This window comes from Mustela lutreola, chromosome 11 (genome assembly GCF_030435805.1).
Source record: "Mustela lutreola isolate mMusLut2 chromosome 11, mMusLut2.pri, whole genome shotgun sequence".
Classification (NCBI taxonomy): Eukaryota; Metazoa; Chordata; class Mammalia; order Carnivora; family Mustelidae; genus Mustela; species Mustela lutreola.
Genome location: NC_081300.1, coordinates 93797780 through 93818936, shown reverse-complemented (window position 1 = coordinate 93818936; position 21157 = coordinate 93797780). Strand labels below are relative to the sequence as shown.

Genomic DNA, 21157 nt, shown 5'->3' with positions numbered 1-21157 from the left:
TTAGACTCCAAGTCTTGACGGAGTGTGCCTGCCAGGTGGGCAGTCTTGACCTCTGAGCCTGGAGTTGTTCAGAGGAGCAGCTTTGAACAGAAGGCAAAGGAAGGCTGCAGCTTTGACAGCCAGTGGGTGGTGGTTAAGGGCCTGGGCCCTGGGCTCACGCCCACACCATGGCCCTTGCACGGTGCTGAGCCCCAGCTTGGAGAAGATCCCACTGCCTAGAGCAGGCAGAGGTTTGGAGGACACGAGCTGAGACAGGGCAGCTGCCCAGAGGCATGTTCCTTGGGCCTCAGCCAAGCACATGCCACCCAGAATCTGAGGCCAGGGAACCAAGGACTCATGGGTCCTCAAGATTCACCTCTGCTTCTGACCAGCTGTGTTACCCTGGTTGACCTCGTCTCCACTTAGCCTCCTTCACCTCTAAGCAGGGGTAAAAGCCCCTCGGGGTCATGATGAGGCTCTCAAGGGGAGCTCCTTGCTAATGGGGGTGTAAGTGGAGGCCGGAGTCGGGCTGCTGGCGGGGGTGGGGGGGTGTGGCTGGAGGGTGGTTGGAGGAGACATTTGTGGCTATTTCCAGTGTCCAAAGATGGGTGGTTATGGCCATCTCTGGTTTCAGTGGCAACCCTGTGGGTGGGCGGGAGATGGGCCTCCCTTCTGGGTGCTCACCTTCAGGAGAAGCACAATGTGTGTTTCACCACATTGGGGGGTGGTCCTCAAAGTAGTCCTGCCCCTGGAAGGAGGTGATGTCTGAGATGAGGAAAGGCGCCATTTCTGAAAGATCTGGGTGTAGGAGTCCCAGGTCAATGAAAGAGCAAGTGCAAAGGCCCCGGGGCGGCGACGAACCAGGAGACTTCGAGGGATGAACAAGTGGCGGGGGCTGCAATGGAGGGAACAAGCACAGAAAAGATTGGAAAGGTGCTGGGGCTGGGTTAGGTGGGGGCCATGTGGCCAGAGGGAGGACTTGGGGGTCTCACACTATCAGCAGGGGCGTGATTCTTCTCTTACGAGACCCTCTGGTCTCCATCCCCACTCATCCTATGGCAACTCCCCCTCCTCAGACATCTGAGTCCCAGGGTTGGGCTAGAATTGAGTGGGGGGGGGGCAGCATATTTACTATCTTGCCTGGGCACCTGCTTGTGCTGACCATTGCCCTAAACACTTGACCCGAAGTCCCTACCCCTGAGGTCAAGGCCACTGACCCATTTGACAGGGGAGAAACTAAGTTCTGGGAGAGGCAAAGGGACTCACAGGAACCCTGATCACAAGGGGCTCCCACCTCCAAGCCCCTGGCCACGGTCTTCAATTGCTCCCTGGAGCCCGAGCCCGTGGAGTGTCAGCCCCCCGCCAGGCCAGGCCTGGGACATGCCATTGTAATCAGCAGTTAAAAGAAAAAACAAAGTTGGATTGGTTACCAATATTTAAAAACATAAAATGTAGAGATTTCACAGAAGAATCCAGATTTCTGGTTTCTCTTTTAAAAATTTTTTAAAGATTTTATTTATTTGACAGATCACAAGCAGACAGAGAGGCAGGCAGGGCGGGTGGGAATAGGCTCCCTGCTGAGCAGAGAGCGTGATGTGGGGCTTGATCCAAGGACCCTGGGATCATGACCTGAGCTCAAGACAGGTTCTAACCCACTGAGCCACCCAGGCGCCCCATAGATTTCTGGCTTCTCTTATAAAGTCAGTGGATAAGCAGGGACCTGGGTGGCTCAGTCGGTTGAGTGTCTGACTCTTGATTTCTGCTCAGGTCGTGGCCTCAGGGTCACGGGCTCAAGCCTCACATTGGGCTCCCTGCTGGCGGGGCCTCTGCTTGAGATTCTTGCTCCCTCTCTCCCTCTCCTTCCCCTCCCCCCCCAACAAATAAATAATCTTGAAAGAAAAAACCCAAACCTGTCAGTGGGTCCCGCAGAGCCAGGCCGGCATCACAGGGCGTGGACCCAGCCTATGGGCTGCGGAGGGAGAGCCTGGCAGGAGGCGGTGGGCGGACGGGGCGGGGAGGGGAGAAGGGACCGAAGCAGCCACCGGGCCAGGCCTTCCCCTGGAGCTCAGGGTGCGTTTTCAGATCGAGCACAACCAGGCCGGCCATAGCATTTGGGCCGGCTCTCTGCTCTTTGGGGCCTCAGTTTCCCCATGTATCCAGGCCTTAGTTGGCTGAAATGGTCTCAAAGCCCCGTCAGGTCTGGGGGCTGAGCCTCAGTTTCTCTCTTCCGCACAAGGGGGTGATGGTGGAGTTCTAGCTGTGGTCGGAAAGTAACCTGTTCGCCGACATTTATTTGGCGCTTGTTATATACGCGGGACTTCACTGACCCAGCTTGCTGAACCCTTACAGCGGCCCCGTGAGAGCTCCGGGGCTGCCTCCATCTCACAGATGAGAACTTGGCTGAGGTCACACAGCTCGTGAGTGGCCGGATTGGGACAGGAACCCGGGGAAACAGGCTGCCCCGGGTGCCGAGTGGGCCTTCAGCAGGACTTACTATCACTAGTGGCCCCATCGGGGTTGGGGGGGGGCGCTGTTCGGAGCTCGCAGCCCGGGAAAGGCTCCCTGTGATCACTTTGTCCAGTGTTGCCCCCCTAGAGGGGGCCGGCCAGTGTCTCCTCCCCCCACATGCTCTGCCCGTGGCCTCTGCTGCCTGGCCTGGAGAAAGGTAGAGGAAGGAGGTGGGGGACAGCTCAGCCAATAGCCCTGCGCACCCCCATATACACTAGAGGCCTCAACTAGCCCCAGGAGGAAGTGGTCTGGTTGGGAGTAGCTGTGCTGCCGCTCCTGGGGCGGCTGGGGTGGGCCAGTCGGACACTGTGGTTCAGAGCCGTTCCCACTCTGCTCTTTCTGAGCTGGGCGTCCTGGGGCAAGCGACTCAGCTTTTCCGGGCTTCGGTTTCCCCATCTGTGAAATGGGGACGGTCACAGCACCTGCCTGTGGGGCTGCTCATGTGGCAGAGGCCACGGATGCAGCGTGCACGGACTGGGTGGCTGGGGGTCGGCCTCAGGCCCCTACATCCAGGCAGCAGACCTCCCTAGGGTGCCTGGAAGCCCCTCCGGCCCCGCCGTCACAGAGCCCATTGTCCAGCGGGGGGGGACAGTCTGGGGGACCCAGTTTGTGACAAGAGGCCCCCAGGCCTCGAGCCCCCTCGGCTCCTCAGCCGCGCCCACTGTGTGTCCGGGAGGAGGCGGAGTTGCAGGTCTGGTGGTTCTCGGAGCCTGTGCAGCTGCAGGGGCTCTGGCCGCCTGGGTGCTGGCCGGGGGCCCCCCACCCCCGGGGGGCGCGCTGTGGCTGAGGGCGCCACTGTAGGAGCCTGTAGCTGCTCACTGTCTGATCAGGTTGGCACTGGCATTGCACCTGCCTTCCAGGTAGGGAAACTGAGGCTGGGAGAGGCAGAGGGAGCCACAGGGTGGATGCCGGGGGCCTGAGCCTGGAGCTCGTGCCCCTGAGTGTGGGAAAGAGGAAGCAGAGAGAAAGGGATGTCCGCCGGAGGCCTGGCGGTTTCCTCTCGGAGGCAGGAGGAAGAGGAGGAAGAGGAGGAGGGCCGGGCAGGAAGCGGCCCGGCGGGAGGGGGCACCCTCCCTTGGCTCAGACAGACCTCGGTTTGAGTCCTGCCTCGCCCCCCCCCCCCCCCCCCGAGCTGTGTGACCTTGGGAAAAGCACTCAGCCCTCTCTCACTGTGCCTCAGTTTCCTCAAATATTTCCTCACCTGTGGGGAGCTGAGAGGGGCGGCCGAGCTGCTGTCCGAGAAGCACCTGAGGGCGCCCTGTGCCGCCAGCAGAGCTGAGCTGTGGTTGTGTCATTACCAACATTGGTTGTCGATCTGACACACCGTGGGGGCCGGGGCTGGCGATGAAGCCATCTCACCAGTGAGGAACCAGGCACAGAGAGGTAGAACGATTGCCCAAGGCCACACAGCTGGGAGGCGGAAGAGCCAGGAACAGCATCTGCTATAGGCCTGCCAAGGCCAGGGGTTTGCGTTTCGGTCCCCCAACAGGTGGAGAAGTCACCTACCCCTTATGGCCAGCCCTGTAGATCTTCGTGGGCCAGGCAGAGACCCCGTGTTCCCGTGGGGACAGATGGGGAGTGCCAGAGGCCAGTGGCACCCCAGTCCCACCCTCTCCCAGGATGACCGGAGGCGAGGGCTCCCCCAGTGAGAATGGGGTTCCTGTCCTTGCAACGCTCTGGGCTGCTTTGGGCCCCGGCGGGTCCCCACCCCTCTCTGAGCTGTGAAATGGGCAACAAAGGGGCTTGGTCTGGGCCTTCCGGGACTGGTGGGGGTAGGAAGGAAGGGGTGGGGCCCCGGAGGCACACACAGCGGCCCCTTACTGGGGCTCCGCGTCCGATCCTTTCTGAAGAGTAGTTTGCCGCTCACAAGAAACCCCTGACCATGCTGACGCCGCGGGCAGATGGTATCAGTGTTTCCTTTCAGCTCAAATTCTGTGAATCCACACGCTAGAAAGTGCTCCTGACTCCAGCAGGGGAGGGCGGCGGACCACGTTGGTTTATCCTCACCCTCTGACCCCAGCGCCTCTGGGGGTGCTTCACCTGCTCCCCAGGGCCCTTCGCCAGCTTCCTGGAAGTGCGCGTTCGGTTTTCGTTCGTTCGGGGAACAGGGGCCTGGGACAAGACCATCGCAGTAGTCTGGGCTGTGAGCGTGGCCGCGGGGAAGAAGGGCAGCAGGGGGACGGGTTTAGGCTCAGATCTTGGCTCTCATGTCCTTGATATGTGACTTTGGGCTGAGAGCTTGACCTTTCTGAGTCTCAGTTTCCCATTCTGCAAAGCAGAATGTCAGTATGTGGCATTTCGGGGGTGACTGAGTCAGAAGCAGGCTCAGCCATGGCACAGCATGCTCCCACCCGAGGGGGCGCCGCATCCCGGAGGAGGGTCCCTGGCTGCTGTCCTGGGGCTGGGCCACAGCCCGGCTGGCCCCCACGGTGGCCGTCCTGGGCACCAGCTGGCAGCCCCAGCGAGCCAGGCAGGCCGCTGCTGGAAATCCCCCACCCACGTCTTTGTGAATGGAAAAGGAAACCAAAATGCGCGAGAGATCTCCGTGCTCTGAGCCGCCGGCCTTCGGTGGTGATGGGGGGGTGGGCGCTTCCTTCCCCAAGGCAGGAGGGGCCGCCTCAGCTTCCTTTTGGGGGCCCCACACCCCTTTTTCCTATCTCCCCTCTGTGCTGGGGACGAGGCCAGTGTCCTCCGGCCGTGGACTCCGCTGACGTCTCGGGGTCTGACACCAGCGGGTGACACGGTCCACGGGGACGACCGAAGCGGCGCCCGCCACCAGGCCTCGGGAGCCTCCGTCACTGGGGGCTGAAGCGGGGGGTCCCAGCGCTGGCCGAGGCGGGGGTGCTGCGAGCCTGCAGGAACAGCCGCGGACCGAGAAACCCGTCTCCAGGGAATCGTGCGGCACCGAGGGCCCCTGCTCTGTCTCATCTGAACCGCCACGTAATCTAGGAAACTCTCATTTGCCGAGAGCCTCCACGGTTGAGCTCCTCCGGGTTTTGGTTTTGCGTTTTCTGCTCATAGAGCTCACGGCGGAGACTGTAGAACATTCCCTGAAAACCGCCTCCGAGCCCCGCACCTGGAGAGAACCAGCATTTTCCATCTTGGCAGAAGGCTCAGTGACCTTTCTTCTTGCATTTCCTAACTTTCCCCCAACTGCAGTTCTTCGAGCATTTGCTCCTTCTTCTTTCTGAGCTTCTCTCTGGAGCCCGCTGTGTGCGCCAGGTGCCGGGGCGCGGGCACACACCTTAGGACAAAAACCCCAGCCCCGGGGGGACGCACACGCCTCGTTCTGCTTTGTGACCTGCTTTTTTTTTTTTTTTTTTTTTTTTCCCACTTAACAGAGCTTGGACATTTTTCTGAATTATCTTCCAAAAATGTCTTTTTTTATACTGACTACGCAATATTTCATTTACACAGAGAGGTTGTGATGTATTTAATATCATCCAGACTCCTGATTCAGCCATTTCTCACTTTCCTGCTTGGAGAGAGAACTGCGCGACATACACTCGTCCATAAATCTTCGTGCCCAGCTCTCATTACTTCCTTAGTTAACTTCCTAGAAAGGGAAGTGCTGAGTTGAAGGCTTTATGACAGCTTCTACAGCACGCTCGCTGAGCTGTTTGCTTTTTCTTAAAATTATTTATTTATTGATTTGAGAGCAAGGGAGGGAGAGAGCGCGAGCAGGGGGAGGGGCAGAGGGAGAAGCAGCCCCCCCCCCAGCAGAGCCCCATGTGGACCCTGAGATCATGACCTGAGTTGAGGGGGGGCCCTTAACCAACTGAGCCACCAGGCGCCCTCTGAGCTTTACCGAGATGCAGTTCACAAGCACGGAAAATGAACTTATTTCGAGCGTACAGCAGCAGCTTTGGGTGTATTTATGGACTTGTGCAATGATCACCGTGATCTGATTTTATTAGAACACTTTCGTCATCTCAGAAAGAGACCTTGCACCCATCAGCAGGCACTCCCCACTGTCCCCTCCCTCCGCCACTGGTCTGCTCTCGGTCTCTCTGCATTTGCCCATTAGGTTGTTTTCATAGAAGTAGAATCCGAGAATTTGCCGGTCTTTTGGGACCAGCATCTTGTACTTGGTGTCACGTCTTCAAGGTTCACCCATGTTGTGGCAGGTGTCAGCGCCCCACTCCTTTTATGGCTGAGTCCTATTCCACCGTGTGGACACACGACGTTCCGTCTGTCCATCAGTGAACGGACGTTGTGTCGCTCCCCCATTCTGGCATGTGGCGTGGCTCCTGGGCGGACGGGGCTGGGCTGCCGTGAACATTCGTGTGTAACCTTCTGTGCAGACGTCGTGGGTTCATCTCCCTTGGGTGTCTGTCTAGGAGTGGCGCCGCCGGGTTGCATGGTAATTCTCGGTTTCACATTTTACTGCCAGACTGTTGTCCGCGGCGGCTGCCCCGTTTTGTTCCCACCGGCAGGGGGTGAGGGCTCCAGCTTCTCCACATCCTCGCCAACTCTTGTTATCGGTCTTTTTTTGATTGTAATCGTCCTGGTGGGTGTGAAGAGCTCTCTCATGGGGTTTTGATTTGCATTTCCCTGATGGCGACTGATGCTGAGCATTTTTTTCACGTGCTGACCTGGCCATTTCTATGCTTCTGCTAGATCCTTTGCAGATAGCCTTGCAGAAGGGCTGGGGCCCCTCACCTTCTCACCACCAGCAGGCCCAGTACTGGGTATTTGAGACTTCTGCCAACTTCTAGGTGAAGTGGTTATCTTGCTCTTTCTGACTGCAGTGGAACAGACCATTTCTCCAAAACCAATAAAAATATTGAATTCACATAATATTTCACCACAGGAGAGTGCAGTGCATTGGTTTTTACTATATTCGCTGTGTGCACAATCACCACTGCTAATTCCAGAACATTTCCGCCGCCCCAGAAAGAAACCCTGTACCTGTTAGCTTCAGTCCACTTTCTGTGCCCACCCTCCCCAACCCCTGGCAGCCACTAGTCTACTTTCTGTCCCTGTGGATTTGGACTGTTTCTCTTCCGTTTCTTGGTCATACAGATTTTTGTGACTTACAGGCCTTTTACAACACTGTCTGCCTTTTTTCTTGTTGATTTGCAAGAGCTCTTTACATGAGCATAAGCTGTCACATGCTGCTAATAATATTCCCCTATTCGCCATTTGGCTTTTCAATTTCTATCCTGAGGTTCTTCATCTCTGGAGGTTTTTAAGGCCGGGCAATAAAATACGTGACCTTTTCCCTCGGGGTTCTGTCCTTTGCTTTTCCTGCCTCAGGCCCCTCCCACCCTGGATCGGATCATTACTTGGGTTCTATTCCAGTTTTGTCTCGCGCTTTATTTTTCACTTCTAATTATTTAACCCATCCAGTTTCTCTTCTTTCTGGCTGCTGTGATTTCCTGTTGTTTTCTGATGTCCGTGAGATGCTGTGTGTGCAGGCACATGGTCTGGGGAGCGCTCGGTGAACAGGCTCAAGGTAAGGGTGGCAAGTCCGTCGGACGCGCTCAGAGGCTGGGGGCCCGCCGGGTGCCGTGCCGGGTGCCGTGCCGGGGTGCCGTGCCGGCTGCGGCTGCGGCTGCGACCCAGCCAGCTCCTTGCTCTCGCCTGCGTTTCCATCCGTTCGGGGGCTCCGAGCCTTCCTGGCACCCCTGCCGGCCCCCCCCCCCCCGCCCTGCCCCAGAGGCCATCGTTCCCGCCTCTTCGGAATCACCATTCTTCGAAGGCAGGAGGTGGGTCTCGGTGGTGACGAGCCCCCTCCGCCCCGGTGCTCCCCCACCCCAGGCCGCCGACAGAGGCTGTTAGTTCTCAACCACAGCTTTTTCCACCCTCAGCCGGCTCGGCAGCCACCGGGCCCTGGGGCTGCAGCTGAAGCCTGAGTTGCTGAGGTGAGGGGCTTCCCCCCGCTGCTCTGGCTTCACAGCAGGGCCCTTGGTGGGCACCTCGTCCAAGGCCTTGGGGCCCGGGACCCCTCGGCCTGGTGACACCCATGGTGATCACCTGCAGACTCCAGTGGCCCATCCGTGTTTGGGGGCAGGAGTGTCCAAGTCCGCAGGTGCACCCTACCGTGCGGCCGGAAGGCCCAGGTGGGCAGTGCCAGCTTTGACGCTTGGGCACAGCTGGACACATGGCCTGGACTCTTGGAGCCATGGCTCTGTCTTCACCGCAGCCCCGCACTCATGGCTTGGGGTGTCCCCAGGACGGAGGTGGCCAGGAGCAGTGGCACTGTGATGGGAGGGCATGGCCTGGGGCAAGGGTGGATGGGGATGGGGCGCATCGGTCTTGGGGCTCTGCGGTCATGTGGGGGCAGGGGCGACTCCTGGCGGGGTCTCCCGGAGCAGGATGTGGTCGCTCAAGGTGTGGGCTGGTGGCAGCTGATTTGCAGCGGGTGATGGGGAGGGCGGGGTAGAGGGGGTTTCTGGCTGGGTCCCGACCCCACTCAGGACCATCTCTGGGCCTGCTGGCTGCCTGCTGAGCACTCCCAGACTAAGAGGCCATGACCGTCCTCAAAAATGTTCCAGGCCAGCCATAGACTGACTGAAGGTGGTGGTGGGTGACCAGCCCGTGAGGTCCTCAGGGTCTTTGCTCAGTTCCAGGGTCTGGAGAGTTGTTGATCCTAACCTGCCACCCTGAGAGCCCAGGTTTGGGCCAGGAACGGTGCCCTGCGTGGGGGGCTCAGCTTGAATACAGATGTGGAGGAGGTGTTGGCCAGTGCAGGTGGGGGGCACTGGTTTCCTCCATTCCTGCCCTGTAAGGCTCTGTCCTGGGTGGTGCCAGGTGTGGTCACTTTTGTCACCCTGTTGGGCGAGATCAGCTGACAAAGGTGCCGACGGACTGACTGGCTCCTTGGCTCATCTGTCCTGTCATGCCTACGAGTGGGTACGGCAGGTGTGGAACCTGCGGGGGTGGCCCCTCTTAAGCCACAGCCCCCCTAGTCTTGGGTGTGGCCCCTCCATGGGCAGGCCTTGGAGTGGAGTTCACGCTTGTCCTCACAGATGGTTCCTCCACACTCGGGCACTCTGTGTCAACCAGGACTCCTGCATCTCGGAAGCGAGTCGAGTGACTGTCAGGGAGATCCCAGGCCAGTTGTTTGTTGGGGGGCTGTCTCCCTATGGGGGGGGGGTCTCTATCTCCAGGTGTTTGTCAGGGGGAGGTTGCTCTAGCATCTTGGAGCTCTGTGTCCCTGTTCCTGTGATTCTCGGCGGGGTGGGGGTCATCTCGAGAGGGGGCTTTGTGACTGGGTCACTGTGAGTCTGGCATGTGGGGGGACCCTGACGGGCATGAAGGGGAGCTCATTGCAGGTGGGGCTTTAGATAGGCCCCCAGGCCCTGTCTCAGCATCTCTGGCTAATCACCTACACTATAGGGGCTCCTTAGGGTCCAAGAGTGGGCAAAGGGGAGAACTGTGTCTCTAGCAGAACTGTTTCACTTGGGGGGGGGGTGTCACTGTGTCTGTGCTTGCCCTTCGGGGGCTCTGGGGACTCTTGCTTGCCAGGGAAGGGGGGAAGCTGACTTGACCCATGTGGGTTTTCCAGAAGTGTCTCCCATCCCTTTCCTGTTCCTCTGAGAGGGGCGTAAGGCAAAGGCGCCAGACCAAGGGGGAGATCTGGCTCATAGTGAACTGGTGTGTCTGGGGGACTCCTGTGTAGTCAGGTCACAGGCAGGTCTGCTTTCCGAAGCCCTAGGCTGCGGGTTCCATGGTCATTCCCGTTTTACAGAGCAGGAACCAAAAGCACAGGAAAGCGAAGTGATTTATTCCGGGTCACCCCAGAGAGAAGTGGCTGAAGCAGGCCTTTGAAGGGCCTGTGGAGTGGGGTTTGGGGCCCCAGGAAGGACCTGTGGTCTGTAGTTCTAACACTTCTTCAGCCTTCAGCCCCGGAACAGGCTCATTGCCTTCACTTTGCCCCCAAAGGCGCTGGGGAACCGGGGAGGGGGAGTGATAACTCGCCACACCCCATATCTGCTTCTGCTCCCCCACATCTACCGACTGGGAACCCGGGCACCCAGCCCAAGCATGTCCTCTGGCCCGCCCCGTTGCTGGGCCCCACCTCCGAACAAGGTCTTGGTGCCCTGTCCCCACCCCCAGAGGAACTCCCAGTCGGACGGTGGGGGCAGCTGCCTCATCAGGAAATTATGGCCCGGCCTGATAAGACCCACGAGGAGGGAGAGGCACGGGAATCGCACTAACCACAACCGAGCGAGCAGAGAAGGCTCCCTGGAGGAGGGGAGGCTCCCTCTGCGGAGGCCGCACTCTGGATCAGGCACCTCGGCGGTCCGAGCCCTGGCTCTCCGCAGCAGCTCCTCTGTGTGGCCCCGGGCAAGCAGATTCCGCCTGTCGGGCCCTCCCGCGCTCCATCTGTACCGGGGCGGGTTACCGGTGCCCGGGTGCAGCGCCCCGAGTCTTGCTTGCTTGCGGCCAGCGCCCCCCTCCCCCAGCCAGCTGCAGCCCGGAGAGGCCCAGCTCACGTCCTGACTCCCGGCCCTCCCCGGACCACAGAGCGCCTCGAAGTACCCTGTCCCTCCTCCAGAGCGTTCCCTTGGGTGGGGCTCCGCAGTGGAGGAGGGACCGCGGCCTGTGTCCCCCAGGCCCCGGCACTCAGGGCCGACTCGGTGCCAGGGCTGCTGCGTGACTAGACCAAGGCCCCAGCGGAGCCTGTTTCACAGGATGATAAATGCGGGGAAGGAAGTACGGGGGTTTCTGTGACGGGGACTGTGACTGTGTATCAGGGAGGGCCTTCCTGTGGTGGCACATGGGTTGAGACCCAAATCTGCGAAGAGCTAGATTTGTGAAGCCGAGGGGGATCGCCTCCCCGAGGGGCGGCAGGTGCAGCGGCCTGAGGCGGGGGTGCGCTTGGTCCACTTCCCGAAGGCGGAGGCCAGGGCTGTGCTCAGAGTGGGAGCCGGCCAGCTCCGGGAGGTCCTAGGGACTAGGCGCCGCGGGGTCCTGCGGGCCGCGGTGAGGACTGGCGCTCCTCCTGGGGCGAGGTGAGGCCCACAGAGTGCTGAGCGGAGGACAGGGCGGGGAGCAGCTGGCCTCTGGACCCACCCGGAGTAGCCCAGGAAGGACTGGTGGGTGGCAGCTCTGTTTCAGCGCCGCCCACCTCCTGGGGGCTCGGGAGGTCACCCTGTTTTCTCGGCTCTCACTCTGTAGCAGGGGTGCCCCGGAGCACCTACTCTGCCCTCAGCAGCCGCCCTCCTCCAGATTCCAGGGCCCCCAGCACCCCTCGGCCTGCGTCTGTGGGAGGAGCCTGGGGGGGGGGGGCGAGGAGAGGCGGGACCCAGGACTCCCCTCAGGTGCCAGGGAGTTTCAGAGCCACCCAGGGCTCAGGTTAAAACACAGTCATCAGGCCAGACTTGGGTTGTGATTAGTAACCCCCGGAGGTTTCCTGAGCCTTGGCGCCGCCCTTGTGAAGTGGGGATAAAGCACCGGCCCCCGGGCGGCTGGAGGGGCGCGGAAGGCCCCCACCACTGCTCCTCCAGCAGACAGACAGCCCAGAGCAGGGCATGAAGGTCTTCCCTCCACACTTAATGAGGGCTGTCCCTTACACTGGGACAGTGACCTTCCTATTTCCTTGGTCCTGGCATCTCTTCAATATGGTGCTCTTTTCCTGTGAAACTGGAGAAAAGTTTTAAATGGTGGTGGCTTATGAAGTCAATAGTCCCAAAGCCATTGATGGGACAGCCCCGGCCGCAGTGCCTGACACGGGGGTGCTTCCAAAGGGGGTCTGCCAGCATTTGCTGCCCCAGGCAACTCCCCTGCCATCTTCTGGGTCTGGCCGTACCTTCTGGCCTCTGAGCAGGGGCTCTTGCTGTGCTCTTAGCCTCCAGCGCCTTTCCTTCCACTTCTGCCACTCAGGGGTGCTCTGCAAACACTTAGAGCCGCTGACTCTGCGCCTGGCTGAAGGCAAAGCTGGAGAGAGCGAAGTCTTCCAGAGCTTAGGCATAAAGTGGGGAGACAGGCACGTGGGCCGACTGCAGTGAGAAGGGGGGTGGCGAGTAACAGGAGGAAAGCTTCGCAGAGAGGAGCCTTTGCTGCCGCGCAGACGGACTGTTCCGAAGGTCTGCGTCCGCCCTCCGGGGCCTTCCCGTACCCACCGTGCACACTCCGTCCCCAGCTTCTCGTGGGAGGGTGTGGCACTGTCGGGTCTTACGAGAGGGAAGACAAGCCGGACAGGTGTCACCTGTGCACAGAGGACGAGGCAGAGCTGAGACCCAAGGCCCAGGATGGGAAGGTTGCCGTGTGGCTGTTACGCAGGCCCCAGAGAGGTGTCTGAGTGGGACACCAGGTCACGGGAAATCACGCTGAAGTCACGGGAACACACGCGTCCCCCAGGTTTCCCGGCTCCAGCACGGCCAGAGCCTTCCGTGGACTGTGCGTAGGATTCTCGGGCACAGGAGGCTGCCCTCTCTTGGGAAGAGTCCTTCTTTTGCACGGGCTGCCAGGTGCCTCAGCGACAGTTAAGTGGCAAGTAGTTAAGTTCTAGCAGCTGTCTCCCTCCCACTGAGAGATCCTAAAATCTTCTTTGGAGGCATAGGGGGGGAAATAAGCCAGGGTATTCTCTTTACCTTGTGCGTGGGCTGCTGTTTCGACACCGCCAGTAAGACTAGACTGAGCACTTGACTGGGCACTTGACTGAGCACTTGACTGAGCACTAGACTGAGCACTCTCCATGGGGATGCTTCATCCTTTCTTCATTCATTCATTCACCCAGGACTAGATCTGCAATTTGCTCTGAGCCTTTTAAGTTTTCAAGCCGTCCTCCAAGACCACCTCCCAACCTCCCTCTATTCCTGGGAGGTCAGCAAGATCTTTTTACTGTCCCCAGGTCACCAAGAGGAAACTGAGGCTGCAGTTAGTGCCATGCCCAAGATGCCAGAGGAACCAAGTGGTGGAGTTAGGACTCGTCTAACCCCCTCGAGCAGGGCTCCAGGCCGCTGAGAGGCTGCAGCGAGGGCAGGGGTGCTGGGGTGGAAACGGGCCTCGGACCTAGACCTCCCAACTGTACACAGTCTCCTCCTTCCTGTGCCACTGCTGTTCCTCATAGGAGAGGAGGGAGGGCCCCAAGCCCTGGGAGAGAGAAGTCTGCCAGGGGCACGCGATGGTCTGAGGGGACTCCCGCTGGTGAGACGCCTTCCCCTAGGCTGTCGCTGGATAAGGGCTTCTCCAGTGGCCGGGGGGATGCCACGGATGGAACGTGTGAGGGCCTGCCCTCCCCACACCTCTGGACCCTCCGGGCCAGGCCCTTTGCTACCTGGGTGGGAGTGAAGTGGTGCCTTCCTTTTCAGCTTCCCAGGGAGCAGGAGGGAAGAGCCGGTCCGGCCCGACTAGCAGGGGTGCTGCTGTCGGGCAGGAGCTCCCCGGAGCCTCTGAAGTGTACATCCAGCTGCCATTTCCCCATCTCTGACTTAGACAAGCCCCAACTGACCCTCAAAGCCTGCACACCGCACAGGGACTCGGGCACCCTCCTCTAACCACCTCACTGTGCACAGGAGTCCCATCGGCCTCCTCAGGTGCTCATGCGCTTCCCCACCTCAGGGCCTTTGCAAGGGCCATCCTGGTGCCTGGGAACCTAAGCTGAGCTCTCCTCAGAGCTGAAGGGAGCCCGTCATGTTTCTGTGGCCCTTCACGGCTTCCCCCACCTACCTGTCTGGGTCCTTCCGGTCTCCTTCTCGCTGGGCATCTGTCTCCCTTGTTAAAATGTAAGCTGTGAGTCAGGGGCTGGGTATTGTTTCCACTGCGGTACTGCACCCGGAGTTCAGTGTTCAGTGAGGGCTTGGCCGGTCCCTGCGCTGGGGTCTTGAAAGAACAAATGGTGATAGGCCCCATTCACGGTGCTTGCGAGGACATGGCAGAGTGGGATATAGCATGTAGCCTTGGAGCTCTGGGCCACCCCTGCCCTAACTTAGCACATGGGCAACAGCAACAGGTCATGGGACAGCTTCGAGGGGAAAGGAAGTCTGGTTCCAGTTGTCCATCTCTGTGCCCCAGGCAGCTCTGAAGCCTCTGAAGGCAGAGGCAGACGGGCCCATGGGTCAGTGAGGGTCAGGAAGGACCAGGTAAACCCACAGGTTGAGGCAGAGATGTCCATGCCACCCTCTAAAAGTGTAAGAGATGACAAACCTAGAGCCCGAGAAGTACAGTCTTACAGAAGCACATGGAACTTTCTGCCCAGTTTTTATGTCCACTGAATAGACTAACTGTTCTCTTAGGGCTTACCCTGCTCTCAGGTTCATTTTAAAACAAACTCGAAGCACCTAAGTGGTTCATTGTGTTGTCTGGATAGTCACATTGAAATACATTAAAAAAAAAAAATTGGAGAGAGAGACTGAGCACAAGCAGGGCAGGGAAGAGAGGGACCTGAGCCGAAGGCAGCCGCTTAACTGACTGGGCCACCCAGGCGCCCCTGAAGCACATCTTCATATAAACTGCACCCTGCTGTTTTTCCCTTACCTTCACTAGGGCACTTACAGAGGCAAGCTAGGGGACACGTGGATTTCACCACAGGATGGGCCGAAGGAAGGCATGTGTGTCTGGTCCCTGGGTCACATGGAGGGGAAGCTGTCGTACTGGAACCACAGGGGACCCCGGGCTTTACCCACCTTGGCTGGCCCCAGCCTGGAAATTTCACAGCTGTTTGTCAGGCCATTATTTTTCCCACTTGCAGTAGCTTGCCCAGTCACCATAGCAGCTGTGCAAGGAGAGAGTGACTCTTAAATCTCTCTGCTTTATAAATGACAACACCGACAGAGGGCTGAGCTGAGCCACTTGGCCAGAGCTACAGAAGTAGCACAATCAAGACTGAACACTACCATCTAGAGAGAGAAGAAAGTGTAGAGCCTAGATAAAGTCAGGGATAGAAATGCGAGCCCTACTGTGGGGACAGTGTCAGAGCTTATCTGCTTCTTTGCCTCTGAGCTCCCTGGCAGCTAGGGCAAAGAAAGAAATGGTTATTCCTCCAGAGCCTGAGGGGCCATAGGAAAGCAGCTAGCTTTGTGGATGCTGGGAGGCGCAACTTGCTTCCCAGGATGGGATGTAGTGAGTGACATGATACTGCTTACACGACGTCGTCTGGAGTGCTTTGGCCGTTCTAGTCACTCAGGTGGGACAAAGCGCATGCTAGAGTGGGGAATGTGTTCCTATAGCTGCTGATCCAGCCCCAGGGTTTGGGCTCGGCTTCCCATCCCAGCTGTTCTGAACCAGGAAGGCACCCATTGGTCCTTCCACGTGTGACCAGTGCTCTCGAGTCCTGCCCTGGACCATCCAGCTAGGGCTGTGGCCACAGGCAGGGTTTATCCCGCACCAAGTGCTCGCTCACCACTCCAGTCTGAGCAGAGCCTCTGGCCTCTCTCTACCATCAGACAGCACAGTACCTGGACACACCAACTCTGGGGTTCAGATCCTGGCTGTGCCCCCAGCTGTGTGGCAACAGGGGAGACGACTGGGCTGGCTGGGACAGCTGTCCCCCAAGGTGCCTGACAGGAGTCGGGAAGAACCTGTATTTCAGCCTGTGGGCAACTGGGGGCCAGCATCTGTGCAGCAGGGCTGGCTGTGAGGAAGGAGGGCAATCCTCTTCACCACTGCCTGCCAGGTCAGCAGTTCCGCAGCTTCTGGGGACAGAGCTGGCATGGAGGCCCCACATTCAGAGTGAAACCAGTGGCTCTGTTGGTTAATCTCAGCATTCACCCTGGGGCCAGGCCCAGAGCGGAACTGAAAGGGAGACTAGTTCTGTTCCTTCTTGGCCTGGCCTACTTCCTCCCAGTGATCCTGAGGGCCTGGAGCCAGTGGGGAGGCTTGCGGGCCAGGCAGAGCCGACTGCAACAGCAGAAGGAAGGAACAGCACTTGGACCGTACCCGTTGTGCAGAAAGGAAACACCGGCTCTGAGAGGTGGAGCCGTGCGCACTCTAGCACGGCCAGGGCCCGTGTCCGTACCGCATGGGATTCCTGTGCTCCCCACATCTCACGGGCTCCCAGGCTGAGAAACGGGTATGGGGGAGAAGTAAGAGAAACCGGAAAGATTAAAAAAAAAAACCCTGGCTGGTGGTCACTTAGGGCTGGGACTGGCTGGCCACATCTCTGTGCCTGCTGTCACGTTAGTGAGATGAGGCAGTCCGCCACGGCCAACGTCCGGGGCTCCTAGAGTTGTTCTTTCCTCCGGACTGCTGGGGGCAGGGGTTGCCTGGACTGGGAAGAGCCCCCCGTCCTGCCAGACGGCTGCATCCCTCACTGTTCACCAGCCCTCCTGCAGGTAGGAGTAGCTGAAGGCAGGTGGCCTGGCCCTAGGGTCACCATCCTTCTATCAGAGATGCCTGGTGCCTGTGTGTCTCGAGCAGTCACACACGTGGCTTTGGGGATGCGCTCCTGTACCACTTCTTGAAAAGGCAGCTTCTGCTCGAGATGCAGAGGTCAGATTCCCCCAAAGTCACAGTGCCAGGAACAAGCCTTTGGGCCTGCCTTGTTTCCATTCCTCTGCCCCTGCCCTGTGTTGGCTTGGTCGGGCTGGTCCTAGGTGGGCCTGGCGGTCTCCCGGTCCTTGAGAAGAAAGAGGTACTGGAGAGATGGGGCCCAACTAGGCTCCCTGTCCATTCCTCCATCATCTTTGGCTCCTTCCGCTGTTCTTACCTGCTTCTGGCCCCTACTGGAAGCAGCCATCCATCATCTCATGACCTCACGAGAAATAATCTTATTACCCTGATCACAAGAGGAAGAGGAGGAGATGGGGGGGGGCAGTAGAGGGGAGACCTGCATTCTGAGAAGCTGTTGCCCTAGAGATGCTGGCTTCTGTGCTCTAGGGCCCCAGGGCTTCCTGCTCCCTGGGAACAGGCATCTGCAAGCTCAGCCCCTGCTTTAGTCAGGTTCATTCAGGACCTGGGAGAGGAGCCCTTGCTTGCAAAGGGGTAGGGGACCACTTCCCGTGCACTCTGAACCCCGTGTATGCTGGATGTCACGGGAGACTCCTGGGTCCAAGGTTTTGTGTAGGTTTCCAGCTGGTTCTACCTGGGACGAGCCATACCAAGCTTTGTTCCTTTAGGGATGCTGGCAGGAGCCCCAAGAACCTGTGGCTAAGCCGCTCTGCCAACCCCCACCCTGCAGCCAGATCCGACCCCGCATCTTCAGCCTTGTAGACAGACTAGCTGGGCGTGGCAGTGTGAACTTCTAGGCTGTACGCTGTGGACGGAGGTGAAAACCTGATCTACCCTCCCTCAGGCAAAAGACTTCACCTCCAAGATTTGAGCTGCTTCTCTTTATGATGTGATGAGAGCATGTTTCCTACAAGGCCCGGAGAGGCCTGCACTGATGAACTGACGGCATGGGGATAAACTAAAGGCAGGAGAAAGGGCTGAGCCCCCGGCACAGGCAGTGCCACGGAGGGAAATGTGACTTGGGTTGGATGCCCTCATGTCCACTCTCGGCACTTCTTTTGATGAGGTCAGCAGCCGTTGTGACCTGGCTGGGTTGTGGGGTGGGGGGCGCTCTTTGTTCCACCGGTGGAGGAGGGACAGAGGTCAGCAGGCACACCTGTCAGAGACAGGTTCAGGTACACTGGGGCACGGGAAGAGTGCTCAGAGGCTATAGGAGAAGGGCTTCGGCAAGGCTCCAGCAAGCCACGATGCTAGACCTTGGTCCAGGCTTGGGGTGCCCGCCTGGCAGCACCACGAGCACTCACTCACCCAACTAAGCCCTTGGGGAGACTGCAGGAAAGGAAAGGCCTGGGTGGACAAAGGGCCATCAGGAACAAGCCTCGAGTGCCCTCTCTTGGTCTCCTAGAGTTCAAAGCCCAAGCTACAAGCAGCCTGCTCCAGTATCCAGGAGGTTCGGCGGTGCACACGCCTCGAGATGCCGGACAACCTCTATACCTTTGTCCTGAAGGTAAGTAATGGCTTTTCCCATCCGGGGGTCACACCTACACACCCAAGGCACCCACACAGCCACTCCCTTCCTCCTTGCCAGGTGAAGGACCGGACAGACATCATCTTTGAGGTGGGGGACGAGCAGCAGCTGAATTCCTGGATGGCCGAGCTCCGGGAATGCACAGGCCAAGGGTGAGGCCCCAGACCATAGGGCCCTACTCCTGACCTTTCCCTACTGCCCTGGTCTATCCAGATCCTAACCTCAGCCTCTTCAGCAGGCTGGAGAACACAGACCCAGAGACGCACACTCCCTCAGCCCCCGAGTCTGGCACATCCAACTCCCCACGGGGAAGCACAGATTCCCTGAACCAAGGTGAGTGGGTCAGGCCTCCGTTTTCCGGGTAAGTCGGAACCAGCTTCAGCCTCGGATGTGAGGTACCCACCGGGGGTGACCATCACCTGTCCTGTCTACCAGGTGCTTCTCCTGGGGGGATGCCGGACCCAGCCTGTCAGAAAACAGATCACTTCCTGTCCTGCTATCCCTGGTTCCATGGCCCCATCTCCCGGGTGAAGGCAGCCCAGCTGGTTCAGCTGCAGGGTCCCGATGCTCACGGAGTGTTCCTGGTACGGCAGAGCGAGACACGGCGAGGGGAGTATGTGCTCACGTTCAACTTCCAAGGCATAGCCAAGGTACGGGACATAGTAGGTGGCGCTGCACCTCCGCCACCCCCAAGTTCGAAGCCCTCCATGGCCAGTGGCTGAGCCTGCTCTCCTCTCCTCTCCAGCACCTGCGCCTGTCGCTGACCGAGCGAGGCCAGTGCCGAGTGCAGCACCTCCATTTCCCCTCCGTCGTGGACATGCTCCACCACTTCCAGCGCTCTCCCATCCCACTCGAGTGCGGGGCTGCCTGTGACGTCCGCTTGTCCAGCTATGTGGTCGTCGTCTCCCAGCCACCAGGTGTGACCCTTGATAAAGGGGGTGGGTGGCACAGGGAACCAGAGGGTAAAAGCTTGCTGCAAACCCAGGGGCACAGAGATCTGTTTTTGTGTTCTTCCAACATCTGCCCCATCACATTAAGACTGACTGCGCTGGTCTCTCTCTCTTGGTCACTTGTCCCCCAGGTTCCTCCAACACCGTCCTGTTCCCTTTCTCCCTTGCTCACTGGGATTCGGAGCTGGGCCTTCCCCACCTTAGCTCTTCTGGCTGTCCGCGAGGGCATGGCCTGGAGGGTCCCCCCAGCCGGCCCTCCCCCCCAGAGCAGATATTCCACCTGCTGCCTTCGCCCGAGGAGCTGGAAAACAGCCTGCGGCACCTGGAGCCTGAAGCTGCCAGTCGAGCCCGGGACTCAGACTACGAAATGGACTCCTCCTCCCGGAGCCATCTACGGGCCATAGACAATCAGTACACACCTCTCTGACCGGCGGTGAGGAATCCTGGGCCTCACACATGGCCCTGAGGAGCACAAGCAAGCAGAGATGTGAACTTGTGAATGTAATTTTCTTTCCTTCCTTCCAGAGAGAGAGTTAAGGGACACTGTTAACTGCTCCAGTTTCGATGTGACCCTTCTATTTGGCCTGTTAAAGGGCCTCCTGTAAGTTTCATCGCCCACCACCTGTTTACAGATGTAGTTCTTGTTCACAGATGCCACCAGTTCCTGCCCTGAGTCCCCAGGACCAGTCCCATCCTCTTACGGGAGGTGGTGGGTGAGGGCCAGAGCTGGCGGCAGAATCTGGGCTCTCTTTTTCACTGACACTGTCACAGCTGATGGCAGACTTACGGGGCGGGGGGGGGGGGGGGGTGTTGTCAGGAAGCCCAAAACACTAACAAGCCCTGGATTCTCCTATGGTTTGCCTGTTGTTGCCTCAGTCCACGTGGCAGGTCTGCCGTCACCCACGTCATAGGTGAACACACCACTCCTGCTCTGACTCTCAGCTTTAGGACAAAGCTCAAGGTTAAAAAAATTTTTTAAACATTTTACCTCAGATTAATTTTTCAAAGAATTCAGGTTTCCAAACTCATTTATTGCTATGTCATTGCACTCTTTAAACTAATACCCATGCGATTTTGTAGTTCAGAGACAGCTATGCAAACCCTACCTGACTAGTTCCCAGTCTGAGCCAGCACGCCTGGCTTCCACGTCTTTCATCCTCAGGACAGTCACCTGCTGCTGAGTAGCCACTGTCCTTACTAATGAAGAGAAGTGAAATCCGTCACCCTTTCAGGGAAATTCAGGCGATTACTGAAATAGGAGGGTGGCAAGGAATAATTCTACCCTGGTGCCTTATGAATAAAAAACTGGATTCTGGTTAATAGCAGTTTTATGGGGAGAGTTAAACTAGTTTAACCAAGGGGTAAGGGAAGGGACAAGCAAAAGGGGAGGAGGGGCTCCTGGGCCATCCTTCACCAACGGGGCTGGCTCAGGAAACCCCAGACATCTAATGGCTTATAAACTATCCCACAAGGTTTTAGGCTCGTTCTTGAGCCAAAAGAGGAGCTGGGAATCTGGTGCCACAGCTAATGAGAAACTCCTTTAACAGCCACAATCAGCATTCTGTGCCAGCCGCTCACTGCTTCTCTTGATGAGGAATGTGTGCGCGCACTCGCGGGCACACTCGCGGGCACACTCGCGGGCACACTCGCGGGCACACTCGCGGGCACGCAGCGTCTCCGCCGGCCGGGGGCCTGCGGTCGAGCCTCCCTCTATACTTGCCTTTCACCAGTAATACAATTCACAGGGGAGCTGGCTCCCCCTAGGACTTTCACGCAGAGGCTCTAAAACAAGGGGGCAGTGACAGAGTGGAGCCAGCTGCTCCCGGGTGCCAGCAGCAGGCTCACCCATGTG

The 21157-nt window shown here is 58.7% G+C and overlaps 1 protein-coding gene across 2 annotated transcripts in view; it reads left to right on the top strand.

The window, feature by feature from the left end:
• The window catches only part of SH2B3 (SH2B adaptor protein 3), a 35502-nt gene extending 14877 nt beyond the window's left edge, over positions 1 to 20625 (top strand). The window contains exons 3-8 of one of the 2 annotated variants that reach the window (XM_059139128.1): positions 18233 to 18334; positions 18416 to 18507; positions 18591 to 18688; positions 18791 to 19005; positions 19101 to 19272; positions 19437 to 20625. In XM_059139128.1, the coding sequence (XP_058995111.1) occupies positions 18233 to 18334; positions 18416 to 18507; positions 18591 to 18688; positions 18791 to 19005; positions 19101 to 19272; positions 19437 to 19732 (975 nt within the window). In that variant the 3' untranslated portion in view covers positions 19733 to 20625. The remainder of the gene's footprint in view (positions 1 to 18232; positions 18335 to 18415; positions 18508 to 18590; positions 18689 to 18790; positions 19006 to 19100; positions 19273 to 19436) is intronic. The other variant, XM_059139129.1, reaches the window with a different exon arrangement.
• Positions 20626 to 21157: the final 532 nt, after the last annotated feature.